This window comes from Engystomops pustulosus, chromosome 4 (genome assembly GCF_040894005.1).
Source record: "Engystomops pustulosus chromosome 4, aEngPut4.maternal, whole genome shotgun sequence".
Classification (NCBI taxonomy): Eukaryota; Metazoa; Chordata; class Amphibia; order Anura; family Leptodactylidae; genus Engystomops; species Engystomops pustulosus.
The window spans coordinates 145,764,760-145,779,822 of NC_092414.1; the positions used below are offsets into that span (position 1 = coordinate 145,764,760).

Consider the following 15,063-nt stretch of genomic DNA (forward strand, 5'->3'; position numbering starts at 1 on the left):
CTCCCATAATCTCTGCCAATTACTTTTAGTACACTTACGAGAACAGCAGGAGGATTTATCACTGTGTATTCATGCCATGTTATGCTTTTTTTAACAGAAAACAAAGAATTATATTGCTGTATATTCAATTTGACCTAATGTTCACAATGTTTCTGCTGTCACATGACTAGTTTCTGTAGTGTAATATAGAGGCGTGACAGTACCACTTCAAATTACCACCATGAATCAAAGTGTTCCTGGCTTTGTGATTTTGGGATTTTCTAGTTTGGGATCATTCCGTTATCCTGTCTTTGCAATTCTGCTTTTCATTTATGTTCTAATAATTACTGGAAATGTAACCATAGCTCTCATTATTTGGGTGGAGCCTCGCCTGCATACACCCATGTATATGTTTGCGGTAATGTTATCCTTTTTAGATATATGTTATACTGCAGTTACAATTCCACAAACCTTGGCTATCTTTTGGATTGGAAGAGTCTATATTTCCTTCAGTGGTTGCTTACTTCAGATGTATTTTTTCCATTCTCTAGGGATAACTGAAAACTACCTTTTGACTGTTATGGCCTATGACCGCTATGTCGCCATTTGTAACCCTCTGAGATACTCTACTATAATGACCCCGAAAAGCTGCAAGAATCTTGTATTTCTATGCTGGTTATGTGGCTTTATGAGTCCAGTGACCAAACTGATTTTAGTAAGTTTTTTACCATTTTGTGGCTCTAATGAAATTCACCATCTTTTCTGTGACTTGTCGCCTCTTCTACACCTCTCTTGTGCAGACACTTTTCTCAATGTTATCACTGACTTTGTCATCAACTCCTGTATCATCATCTTAACTTCTGCATTCATCGCCCTGACCTACACAAAAATCCTCGTAACCATAATCATGATGAACAGTGCTGAGGGACGTAGAAAGGCTTTCTCCACTTGTGCAGCTCATATCACTGTTGTGCTGATCTTTTTTGGAAGTGTTGCCTTCATGTATGTTAGACCACAAAGCGTATATGCACCTGAATATGACCAACTTGTAACTGTTAACTACACCATTTTGACGCCATTATTAAATCCAGCCGTGTATAGTCTAAGAAATAAGGAGATAAAGAAGGCAATTAAAAAATATATTCAGATTAGAGGAACTAGTCGTAGATTATAAATTGTAGTCCAATTTTATGTTTAATGGACTTTTATTAACTTTCTTAGTTGATGTGGACAGCTCTCAGACTAAGGCCTCTTTCACCATAATGTTTTTTTCGCTGTCCAGAAGCTATGGATTATAGGTCTGTTTTTATATTGTATTTTTTACTTGTTTTTAGCCTAGTTTTCCTTATATAATTGCAAAAACGGTCTGTGAGTCATCTGTATGCCATTTGGAGGCTACTTAAATGATGAAATTGGCTTCTTGCCTATATTTCAATTTGGTTATGTGATGGTTTTTTGGACATTTGTATTGTGTCTAAGCAATTACATGTATGCAAATACAGAATTGGGAAAATAATTTCAGTGAGAGTTAAACCATAACAAAACTACGTAATCCACAAATAGTTATCTACAAGAAAACTGAATGCAAAATTGTTTGTGTAAAAAGGGCCTAACAAAGTGAAAAAAACAATCATGGTCAAAAGGCATAAGGTATGAACAAAGCAGATTCTACCATGAATGCTATAGTACATGTATAAAATGTACAAATACTAGAATCTGAGGAGAAAAAAGATAACAACATACTATAATCTAAGATTATGAGAAGAGTAGGAAAAATGCAAACCCATTAGGGTTGCAATAATGTTGATAAGAGAAAGGAATTACAGCAACATAAAATGAGAGGGTTCAGAGGTTATGGAGAAGAGGTGAGAGAATAAAGAGACAGAAAAGGGTATCATATCCATAAATGCAGAGCTATGAAGTTGTGGAATCCTTCGACCACCTCTAACTCCAAAAATATATATTTAATTGGTTCAGTTTGATCAATGCAATATGTACTGAATATTTTTTCACAACAATTTTTTCAGAATATGTGGTAAATTTGTTATATTGCTTAACTTTAACCCCATAGCACAATAAGACGTACCCTTACGTCTTGATGTGCATGCAGGAGTATGAAGAGGGCTCACGGGCTATGAAGCAAACACTTGATCACCGCCGTTAAAGCTGGCGGGGGCATTAACAAGCCGGCAGCGCGTTGGCGCCACCATGTTGACTCCGATCGTCGCTCCCCATGGCGTCATCGGGGAGTGGCGATCCGTTGCCATGACAGCCTCGGGTCACACAAAGATCCGAGGCTGTCATGTTTTAGGCTATCTATTACAATGTGCGATTTGCATATAATAGATGGTGTGCAAAATCCTCATATACCCCATATGGCAGTATATGGTAGGATCAATCAGACAACCTAGGGTTAAAGTACCCTAGGGAGTCTTAAAAATAGTAAAAAATAAAAAGTAAAAAGAAGAAAAAAAAATTATATTAAAAAACCCTAAAAATTCAATTCACCCCCCTTTCCCTAAAAGTCATATTAGTATAAATAAACTGTAAAAATCATAAACACATTAGGTATTGCCACGTCCAAATGCCCGCTCTATTAAAATATAATACTTGTTTTTAATTGCGTTTAACACCATAACGGAAAATAGCGCCCAAAGTCGCAAAAGGCATTTTTTTGCCATTTTGAAAAATATAAAAAATTTTATAAAAAGGTTGTACAGTCCTAAAAATAGAAGCATTGAAAATGTCATCAAAAGTCGCAAAAAATTACACAACCCACAGCTCTCTATACCAAAGTATGAAAAAGTTATTAAAGCCAGAAGACGGCAAAATGAAGAATTTTTTTTTTGTAATTTAGTAAATAGGTTTTAATTTTTGTAAATGTATCAAAACATTATAAAATCTATAGAAATTTGGTATCCCCGTGATCGTACTGACCCAATGAATGAAGTATACATGTCATTTGGGGCGCACAGTGAAAGCCGTAAAATCCAAGCCCACAAGAAATAGCAAAAATGTGTTTTTTTATCATTTTCACTGCATTCAGAATTTTTTTCCCGCTTCCAAGTAAGAATATTAAATACCACCAATATGAAGTACAGCTTGTTATGCAGGAAACAAGCCCTCACACAGCTCTTTACATGAAAAAATAAAAAGTTATAGATCTTTGAAGGTGGGAAGTGAAAAATAAAGACGCAAAAATTAAAAAGGGGTAAGGGGCCACACCAGTAACCGGCACCCTAGATCCACCAACAACTACAAAATGCCATCCCAGAAATTATAAGTACCACAGTAATTCAATAAATCCCAACCCAGCAACTAAAACAGACAGTAATAATACAGGAGACCCTGGGGCAGATAACAAAAAGAGAGATACCCCTGAGTAGACGAATAACATACTGGAGACCCCAGAGGAGACAACTACCAATGCTGGAGACCCAGCGCAGACAAATACTGGAGACCCACAGAGTAGAGAAGAAAATTCTCTCCTTTTCTACCTGCTCCCAACGGCAGCTTTTTTGCCCCATAAGATGCTCTGTTCTAAATCTGAACTGGTAGTATGAACTGCAATGATGACCCAGAGCAGCAAAATTAAAAGAATAAATGTGAAAGGTGAATTTGTTAGTTCTAAACTACTTCACATTATTGCTATTTTATATTTTTTTATTTTGTTACTCTAAAATAATTGCCATGTTCTTCTTGGAAAAACAATATGGAGAGGCCAGATACATTTATTGTTAGCCACAACAAGGAGAAATGTGCAAAAAAGTCCAATATTCATAGACTCTGTGCTTATAATTAAGGTATACCTTGAGTGGCTGATATTGTTATGTTATATACAATAGGTCTTAATACAATGGGGCACATTTACTTACCCGGTCTATAAAGTTCCTCAAAAGTGCATTGTCCGACGATCATGCACTGTGCGGCAATTCACTAAGATTGTGCGCCCGATATCCTGCATGTGTTTCTTCCCCACTCAGGTCCGCCGTAGTTCATCTTCTTCTTTGTGGTAAGCGCATTGTCTTGCGACACAATTTGAAAGTTTAAATCCCGCGCTCAGTCCGAATCAGTTGGATCGCCTGACGTCACGCTCCCCTAATTTGTGCCGCATGGAAGCCAGCGCAGCGGGGCCAAAATCCTATCACATGCGACACAATCTCAGCACAAACCCCTGTTTCATACCTATCACAGACGTGCAAATCCCAAAAACATCAGAAAGTCCGACAAAAGTGCCTTCCGCGGGCCTTAGTAAATAAGCCCCAATAGGTCTAGATTTTTATTTCTGCTTTGTTTCGACAACAAACATTTCATTTGAGAACAGGCTGAATGGAAAGGTTATATTCAATTGTAAAGGGCTTTCCATTTTCAACTACATCCAAAAGATACGTTGGTTACCAACCTAAGGAGTCAAGAAGCTCAGCTGCCTTTGGTTGTGGACGTCCATGATGAAAAAGTCAGGATTAGAAGCATCAACAATGGATATATATTTGGATTATATTTTGGAAATTGCATTTAAAAGAGTCATTACAACATATTTGTAATGTGCATTTACTGTAATATATTTCTTATCTTTTCCTCACAACAAATACATTTAAAAATAACAATGTGAATTGTAAACTCAAGTGGAGATTCAATTACAGTTAATGTAACAGCAAGTTCAAGAATATATCGTTTGATATGCCTAAAAAGATTGCATTGAGTCTTTAAAAGGAACCTGCCATTTAAATTAACCCGCCCAAAATTAATACTTCAGAAACAAATTATGATTAAAAAGCATTGCCCTTATCCCTAAATGGTTCCTTCCTATGGCTGCAATGTAAAAAAAAAAACAGTTTGTAAACTTATAGGCAGCTCACCTTATGTGAGTCCAATGATATTAATGGAGTCTTGTATATTAAATTTTACTTGCATTGCCCTGCCTCCTTGTTCCTAATTTATGAGTCTTACTGCTCGGACATGCTGCTGTATGGAGCTAGTAATGGTTCAACTACAGATATATACAGCTCTGTTTACATATTATTAGAGGAATAATACCATGTGACTAGGGTGATGTCATCTAAGGTCCTTTACATTAATATGTACCCCATGTATGTGTCAGATCACATTAAATCACAGCAGGCCTCCATGGCATCTAGTTTTCCCTGTAATTTCATGTGATCAGATACATTCATGAGGTAGACTATGCAAATGTTACAGGGTAAAGGTGAAGAGGCATATGGATTGTGTAGGGGTAGATAAGAGGGGCCAGCTGAGCAGGATAAACCCCTCTGATGCCAGGAAGGATAACATAAAGTTGATTTTATGGGGATGGGAGGTAACAATATTTAGCTAAAAGAAGGCACTTAGTTAATAGGGCTTTATGGGAACCTATCACTAACTGTTTTTGTGAAAAATCTGGTGACAGGTTCTCTTTAAAGGAAATCTACCATCAAAATCAAGCATGATAAACCAGAGAGACTTAATTATAGATCCAGGCACTGTGTCTGTGGTAATCTTCTTATATTTGTTATCCATGGCCTCCTTCCTTTTAAAACCACTTTTAAAATAATAAGCCTGAAGGGCAACTGGGGCGGTACCCAAAACCGCAGTGTGCTTCAGTTTCATGGGCTGTTAAACTGTCTCCCCTGCCCTCTCATAACTTCCCCCCTGGAATCTCATGGCAGCAAGAAACTTTCAGCACACAGATGAAGAGGGGAGCACTCATGCACAGTCCAAGAACCTGTTAATCTGCAGAACAGAGGATCTCTGAGAATCTTCATCGTAACCTTTCAGGCTCAGTAGTATAATTTAACCCCTTACCGACGAGGGCTCATGGGTTGAACCCTCTCCATAGCTAGTAAGTGTTTGCTGCATATTGCACGTGGGCCCCACCATCTTGGCTCGGATTTTCGCTCCCAGTGACATCATTGGGGAGCAGTGATCCATTGCTATGGCAACCTAGGGTTAAACTACCCTAGGGGGTCTGAAAAATAGTAAAAATTAAAAATCACCCCCTTTCCCTATAACTGATATTAATATAAATAAACAGTAAAAATCATAAACACATTAGGTATCGCCGCATCCTAAAATGTCCTATCTATCATAGTATCATAGTTTATACGGTTGAAAAAAGACACATGTCCATCAAGTTCAACCAAGGAAGGGAAGGGATTGGATGAGGAACGGATTTAGAGTAAACAATTCTATATAACATAACCATCAATGTTATTTAGGTGTAAAAAGGCATCTAGACCCTTCTTGAAGCTCTCTGCTGTCCCTGCTGTGACCAGCACCTGAGGCAGGCTATTCCAAAGATTGTTCTCATAGTAAAAAAGCCCCTGTCGCCTATGGTGATTAAACCTTGTTTTCTCCAGACGGAGACAGTGCCCCTCGTCTTTTGATTTGATTTAGTCTGAAACAACTTACCACAATATTTTTTGTATGGACCATTCCTATATTTATATAAATTAATCATGTCCCTTCGTAGTCATCTCTTTTCCAGACTAAATAAATCTAGTTGTTTTAATCTTTCCTCATAACTGAGACCCTCCATACCCCTTATCATTTTTGTGGCTCTACGTTGAACCCTCTCCAGCTCCAGGGAATCCTTTTTATGGACCGGTGCCCAGAAATGGACAGCATATTTCAGGTGAGGTTGAACCAATGCCTTGTACAGTGGTAATATTATATCCCTATCATGAGAGTCCATACCACTTTTGATACATGACAAGATCTGTCTGTAACTATGGGTTGCCTGTAAGTCGGGTGTCCTTAAGTAGGGCACCGCCTGTATTAGATTACAATTCTTCATTGTGACATCACAACCAATGACCTTTAATGACATCACAATTTTTCCATGTGACAATTAAATGCCCTACAAGTAAATCAGTAGTAAATCACTATGTGTCGTTATGAAATAACAATGCTCCTAACATCAAGCTAGATACAGTATATCAGGAGGCTTTGACTTTCTGTGTATGAGATGGCCAGCTGTGCCATCGTACAATTCTGCGGCAGGCCCTGTTGGATATAGCTAGTGCGTGCCACTCCTTTTGGTATGAAAGTGACATAAGGGGGAAAATAATAGCAACTCCTGGTGGTGCGAGAGGAATTACTACTATTTAACCTCCTATTGCATTATAACATACATTTACATCATAATGCCATTAAGAATGTATGAAGAGGGTTTAAGTGCTGACACTTAACATCGCATTGGCGCTGCCATTTTGGATGGGATCATTGCTCCTGGTGACATCATCAGTCAGTGATGATCTGTTCCCATGGCAGCCTGGAGTCTGCATGAGACTCAAACACTTGTCATTCAGCAGGAACCATAGCAGTGTGCCGGAGGCAAATTCTCCATATACTGCAATAAAGAGCCCAAAATAGCAGCATTAAAAACATCATCACGTCCCACAAAAAAATTACAACTTACACAGGTCCGTACACAGCTTATTGATTTATAAAATGCCTGAATAGATGATTTATAAAATCTGAATAATTCCAATGCTTTTAATAGTTTCTTTATCATTACTTAGCTTCCTGCCACCGGAATGTGCCATGTCCCGTGGAAGGTGGGCAGTTTGAATGAAAATTGCTTGCAATGTAAGAAGGGGTGCGGGTGGGGGGAGGGGGGAAGAACCTGAGGGAAGTGGTAGGGAGATGAATGAGGAGGTGGGAGGTGGCGTTGAGGAGAAGATGACTTGTGCCAGTTAAACTGCCCCCTGGGAGTTAGCACACGCTGCTGGCAGGGAGTCAGATAATTTAAAAAGCATCGGAATTATTCAGATGGACAACAAAGGCATTATTACAATCAAAAATACCAACACCGTACCTGATGGTGCACGTTAAGCTAGGGAAAATAATTGGAGGCTGGGAACTTCATACATGTGTGTCAGCCATAATAAAATATGTAAAGATGTTCATCTTCACCAGCCTGAGTGGGAATTTCACAGGACAGCAATTTGGAAATGCTCCTATTCAGGACATGAACTTGTGTGTGCGAAGGGCCAAACTTTTGCTTTCTCTCCATGGACAGATGAATAAATGGTTTGGATGGGTTTGGTGATGGTGGTGCTGCTAGTGGTGCTAGTGGTGGGGGCAGCGGCACATTCTCCTTCAGTGGGAGGCAGGTAGCCTTGTGGCTAGGAAGGAGGTGTAGCAGGCTGGGCCAACTGAAGCAGCATACATGTTAAGGAGTGTTTTTTGGTGTCTCAGCCACTGCAGCTCATGTTTACTCTGCAAGTGCCTGGTTATACACAAGGTGCTCAGATTGTTAAAGGGGTGTTCCCACAAAGACAAGTTTATTAAGTGTATTTACGATAACAAAATAACACATTTTCTAATTCACTGTTATTAACAATAAAACAGCATTTCACAGATATAATTCCACCCTGTCTTTATCAGTCCTGGTATACACAATTTCAGTTGCCCCTGGTTCCCGACCCTTTATCTTCTGACTTAAGGGTTGGCAGCCATCTTGGTTTTTTTTGTTGGCTGTAGAGCTCTGCTCTACTCTGCTATCTGCCTCTAGCCCCTTCCTCTCTGCATTCCAGAACAGAGCACTCACTGATAAACAGGCACTCACTTCCTGCCGGCAGCAGTGTGAGGAGTGTAAAGCTACAGACAGATAAATTCTTTATCTGGGGAAGGGGAGGAAGGCACAGCAGATCTAGTGTGTTGTGGGATAGCAGAGATGTAGGGGAACTAACTGTGTCATTGTGTATAATAGGCATCCCATGGATCTCATCATCTCTGATATGTCTAATCTCTTTTTTATATGTGTCAGATCCTAGCACAATGTTCAGAAGGCAAATGAAAGTGTATATAAACCAAAAACCCTGATAATCTAACCACAGAACAGCTCACAGAACTAGATGGATCATAATGTGTCTGCTTAGAGTTTCACTTGTTTTGCCAGCTGCCATGGCTTCCTGGCCAGCACCTCTTTGTCGAAGTATCGCTGCCTTCTACCCATGTGAGGTCTAGGATCTCATCCTCACCCCTCGCTTCTGCCACCAGGAACCCTCAACGTTGGCCTCCCTTTCCGTCTGTACTTTGCAGAAAGCCTGTTGTGTTGGCAGTTGTGTTTCATCGTCATCATAGGTCACTTCTGACAGTCCACTGCCCATACTCTCATCCTCCAATAATTTTTCTTGGGAATCTTGCAATTCTTTATCTGGTGCAGTGCCAGGTGAATGGGCCACAGATTCCTAGCTAGAAGAGATTTCGTACACATGACTAACTGCTACATGACTTATGGCTGAAATGGCTTTGCTACTTTAAGGTGTGGTGGTGCACTTCCAATTGAGGATGGGCCTAGCAAAGACAATCCCACAGAGGTTGATGCAGTGTCTGCCATGTAATTGACCAATGCCTCAACTATGTTTGGCCTACCAGTACACACCCCACACAATGGCGTCCCACACCAGCAGCAGCACCACGGCCATATCCCTGTGCATTAATTCCTGCTTTCCTAATTTCAAAGACCTACAGTAACAGCCAGCACCTTTAGAATCAAGGTATTACTGGATGATATCCACTGACTTTTATGATCCACATATAAAAGCGCAATATACTCTGACAATAGAACCTCTGAACTAAGTAGAAAAGCAAACAAGACTCCTGAACTAGTTAGAAAGGCACAATTTTCTTTGACCACTGGACTTTTGTGAACTAGGTATTTGCATGCGCTATTCTCAATTACCACTCTTTTCTGAACTAGGTATTTGTTTTTGTTTTCAAACTCTTTTTATTATTTAATTTTAGAAAAACATAACAAAGCAGTTACACAAGTTTCTTGTTTGCGGTATATACACATTGCATGAATAACTGTCTTTTGACAATAATAATGTTAACATAATAGAGAATTCAATATAATAGCCATATAATAAATTCCTTCCGTTATGTCGGTGGTCTTTACCGTAGGCTACTTGTATGAGTGCAGAAATGTAAGCATATATAAACAACAACTTAACAATACTTACAATAATACATCTACACAAGACAAGACGGGTAGGGGAAAATGGGGTGGGGGAGTCATAAGAGAATATCGGTATATGCCTCTGCTTTTACTTAATGAGTTGAGCCTTGGTTTTTGCTAAGTGTACCTTTTCCTATTTCAGCTTCCTTTAATGGGGGGGGGGGGGGGGTCCTATTTCATTGTCTTTTAGACATGTATTTTCTCCATGGATCCCATATCTTAAGAAATTTCTCTCTTTTACCAATCTCCCAATGTATCAACTCTTCCATTCGGTAGATTTCTTCCACCTTCTGAGACCACATTTGTTTGGTAGGTGGAGTGGGGGATAGCCAAAGCTGTGGAATTAGTAACTTAGCTGCTGTTATTAAGAACGTCGGGAGATTATCTACTCCTGGTGTTAGTACATGGTTTGGGATCCATAGTAGCATAAGTTTCGGGTCAAGTTTCAGTAGGGGAAGGCATATTTTATTAATTTCTAGTATAACAGATTGCCAGTATTTTTGTATTTCAGGACAGGTCCACCATAAATGATATATATCGCTGTTTGAATCCTGGCATCTCCAGCAGGACCCTGATACGTTCTTATCTATTTTATGCAGTATATATGGGGTTTTGTACCACCTAGTTAGTAGCTTAAATGAGCTTTCTTGTATCCGTACACATTTAGAAAAACCATGTGCCCCTTTTGTTATGCCTTTAATGTCTTCTTCCGTGAATCTTGTTCCTAGTTCTTTTTCCCATTTCCCTATATATGGAGGGGGGTCTCCAATCTGTAGTGAGAGTAGGAATTCATATATTTGTTTAGTATTTTTCTTTTGTGGTGCCTCTTCTGCTATCTGTTTCTCTAACCATGTGTGTTCTCTGGGTAGTATAAACTTCTCTTGTATCTTCCTACATGTGGAGGTTAAGGCGTGTGTCTGTAGGAAGTTAAGTTTTCTTCCTTTGTCTGCTAACCACTTAACTTTATCTTGTAATTGATCTTTCGAAACTAACCATTCTCCTACTGTGATCTCTGAGTAGTCATCCCAAAAGGTAGTCTCATTGTGTTTCTGTAAGTTATTTACGTATGGGGCTAGTGCCATGGGCATAAGTTTTGTATATTTTCCTATTAGGTTCCATTTCTTGTTTAGTGTTAGAATGGTGGTTACTATTCCCCTCAACAAACAGCTATGCAGTGTTTTATTATCATCTCTATTATGTATGCCCCATAATTGAAGTTTTTCCTCTTTAGTTAAGAGATGTTGCTCTAGTTGGGTGCAGAGGCTATCAGGGGCTTTGTGTAAAAGTCTCAATAGGCGCTGTATTTGCGCAACTCTATAGTAATTAGTGAAGTCTGGTAAACCCATGCCTCCCCACTGTTTAGTAGCAATCTGCATTTTGTATTGCAACCTGGACTTTTTATTTGCCCATATGAACCCTCGGAACAATTTCTGCACACTAACTAGAAATTGCCTTGGTAATGTTACTGGGGCCGTTTGCAAAAGGTATGTAAGTTTTGGTAAAATGTAAGTTTTAAGTAAATTTTTCCTACCAAACCATGACATATATGGGATTTGTAATGATTTGATTTGCATCTCTATTTTCTTCAAGAGTGGAATATAGTTGTATTTATAAATATGGTTAGGGTCTTTTGGTAAGTTAATCCCCAGATATTTGATCGTGTTTTCTGGCCATTGGAATTTGGATGTCTTCTTAAGTCGCTCAGCTGTTGTTGGTGGAAGTGTAATATTTAATATCTCTGATTTTTGAAAATTTATTTTAAAATTGGATAGTTTCCCATATTCTAGAAAGGTGTGTGTCAGGTGGTGTAATGATTGTTCTGGGTTCATGGTTAATACCAGTAAGTCATCTGCAAATGCTGCCGTTTTATGTGTATAGTTACCTATTTCAAGTCCTCTAATTCTGTCATCCTGTCTAATTCGTCTGATTAATGTTTCCATAACAAGGATGAATAAGCTGGGTGATAATGGGCAACCCTGCCGTGTGCCGTTGGTGATCTGGAAGGTAGACGACAGGGTGCCATTCACTCTTACTCTAGCGTTTGGTGCAGAGTATAGGGACATGATAGCCCCCACAAATTGTTCCGGGAAACCCAGTTTCAGCAGTGTTAATTTCATGTATAGCCAACTTACTCTGTCGAAAGCCTTCTCGGCATCAGTACCGAGAAGGACTAACGGCACTTTATTTTTCCTAGCGTATTCTACCAATCTAATTACTCTACAAGTGTTATCCCTTCCTTGTCGTCCTGCGACAAATCCTGTCTGTTCTTTTGTAATTATCTTAGGTAATATTGCACTTATTCTTTTGGCAATGACTTTGGCCCACCATTTCACGTCTGCGTTTAATAGTGAAATAGGACGGTAGCTTCCGCACAGTTTTGGGTCCTTTCCCTCTTTGGGGATAATTGTAATATGTGCTTCTAGTGTATGTAGGGGGGGTGTGTGCCTCCTGTGAATAGGGTGTTGCAAAGGTCCGTGAATTGTGGTAACAATATGTCTTTTAGTTTTTTGTAATAGATTATCGGTAAGCCGTCTGGGCCTGGTGCTTTCCCTGTGGGGATGCTACTTAATACCTTATTTAATTCTGCTTGTGAGAATGGCTGCAGAAGCGATAATCTATCCGTCTCTGTTAATGTTGGTAGGTCTAGTCTATCCAAAAAGGTCCTAATGTTGTGTGGGGTCTGTTCTGCTTGATGTGGTAGGTTGTAGAGGTCACTGTAGAATTTGTGGAATTCAGTAGCGATCTTTTCAGTTGCCGATGTATGTGTTCCGTTGTTTGTGGAAATGGAATGTATATATGCTTTCTCCTTTTGTTTTTTGATTAATGCTGACATTAATCTGTTTCCCCTATTTCCATGTGCATAAAGTTTACTCTTAGAAATTTGTAGTAATTTCGCAGAGCGTATGTTTAGTAGGTTTTTAACCTTATTCCTCATGTCTATGAGTTCTTGAAAAACAGATTCAGCTTTACTCTTTTTATGTGTTGCTTCTAGTGCGGAAATACAGTTCAGCATTCCATTGAGTAGTCTTGTGCGTCTTTTCTGTATGAATGTTGCTATTTAGATAAACACCCCTCTTGCTACTGTTTTATGCGCTTCCCATATGTATGGGATTGTTAGGTCTTCTCTGTTGGTGAGTGTGAAATATTCTTGTAATTTGTCCCTGACCGCTGTAATATGTATTGGATCCTCTAATATTGTGGTATTTAATGTCCAAGTCCAGTCTGGGTTGGGTAGTGATGGGATGCAAATTGCTAGTTCTGTTGGGGCATGGTCTGAATGTAAAATGCGGCCTATTTGAGCCGTTTTGATTCATTCTATTTGTGGTTCTGAGATAAATATATAGTCTAGTCTATGGTATGTTTGATGTGTCACTGAAAAGAATGTATAATCTTTCGCGGAGGGGTTCAGTAATCTCCATGTGTCTACCAGATGCAGTCTACTGAGTTCTTCTCTTAAGATCGCTAGTTGTTTGTATGATATGTGGGTTTGGCCTGTGGTGTCTAATAATGGATCTATGCAAATATTGATATCTCCTCCTACCAGGCATAGGCCTTCTTTAAATAACTCAAAATTCTGGAGTGTATTTACGAGCCACTGCACTTGCGCCGTATTGGGTGCATATACATTAGCAATGGAGACTAATTCTCTTCCTATCAGTCCTTTAATAAATAAATATCTGCCATTAGGGTCCGACATTTCGGCCAGTAATTTAAATGGGATTGTTTTTCTCACTGCAATTGAGACCCCTTTAGAGGCTGTAGTACTAGTGCTATGAAACCATTGCTGATAGTCTCTTTGCGGTAATTTAGGGATTTTCCCCTCCTTGAAGTGGGTCTCTTGTAGCAGTAACACATCTGCTTTATTTTTCTTCAATAATCTAAGAATTTGGTGGCGCTTGCAAGGCTCGTTCATACCTCTTACATTATAAGTAACAATTTTCACATTCGACATCTTGTGTATAATACATCATACGACCTGTGTCTTTTGTATGCATCAACCAATCAGACGTCTGCTCGTATCTTGGGTTGGATCCTATTCTCTGATGTTGGGGAGTACAGGGTAGGGAAGACACAAGAGGTTTAGGGAAAAAGACAAGACAATTACATACGAATGAAAACAAGTAAAAAACATAACTGGTTTGCTTGGGTAAGCTGGATTTTAAAAGGACCTCACTGTCCCAGATGCAGTTTCTTGGGTTTGCGCCCCCTAGTGGGAAATGTCCCATATCTCGGGGCCAACTTTCATCGGGATGAGACAGATCGGTTATCACTCAAATAACTCTAACTCTTAACTTATGTCTGTACCGTTTATATCCCTATTCAGACATTTAAAACATTTAACTCCTGAAATATTGTTAACCGTTTGATTAATCACCATCAGATGCTTATTCTTCTAGTTGGGGTTTTCCTTTCTGGGACCCCATATTGAATTCTGTATGAAGGCAGTAGGTTCTGGGGCGGGGGGGGGCTGAAGTGGGTTGGGGGGGGGAAGGGTAGGGGGGGTAAGGGGGGGGCATGACGGGCTGGGAATAATCCGATTGGGGGGGGGGCTGAAGTGGGTTGGGGGGGGAAAGGGTAGGGGGGGGGGGGTAAATGTTAGTTAACTGCCTATTCTGTAAGGATGCATCTGTGGTTCTAATCCCCTTACTTCTATTTCTTATATATATAATCTAAGGTGAATAAAGAGTCTCTCTTCTTTTCTTCTCCCTTTACCCATCTCTGTCTGAATTATTCTTATGCTTCTTTTTCTTGCTGCTGTTTGTTACTTTCCAAGTGTCTATGCTTGGCAGGGTAGGTAGAGTGGAATCTTCTTGTATTGGCATCCAGGAGGGCACTTGTATGGGCTCCATGTTTAGCTGATCCCATGCCGCTGTTAGGTCGTCTGGTGTACGGATCACTATCTGTTTGCCGCTTTTGTTTATTGAGATGCCAAATGGGTATAGCCATCGAAATTGCATATGTCGCTTCCGCAGTTCCTCTATAAGTGGCTTCATTAACCTCCTTTTTGCCAATGTAGAGGGTGCTAAATCTTGATAAATGGAGATATCTTTTTCTGCATATTTTAACTCTGCTGTGCTCCTTGCTCCTTATAGGATATCAGCCGCATCCGTGTATCGCAA

At 39.7% G+C, this 15,063-nt stretch overlaps 1 protein-coding gene across 1 annotated transcript; it reads left to right on the forward strand.

Annotated features, from left to right (window-relative positions):
• Window positions 1–217: 217 nt before the first annotated feature.
• On the forward strand, window positions 218–1,153 carry LOC140128478 (olfactory receptor 6N1-like). The gene has a single exon (XM_072150180.1). The coding sequence runs from the start codon at window positions 221–223 to the stop codon at window positions 1,151–1,153; it is 933 nt and encodes a 310-aa protein (XP_072006281.1). The 5' UTR covers window positions 218–220.
• Window positions 1,154–15,063: the final 13,910 nt, after the last annotated feature.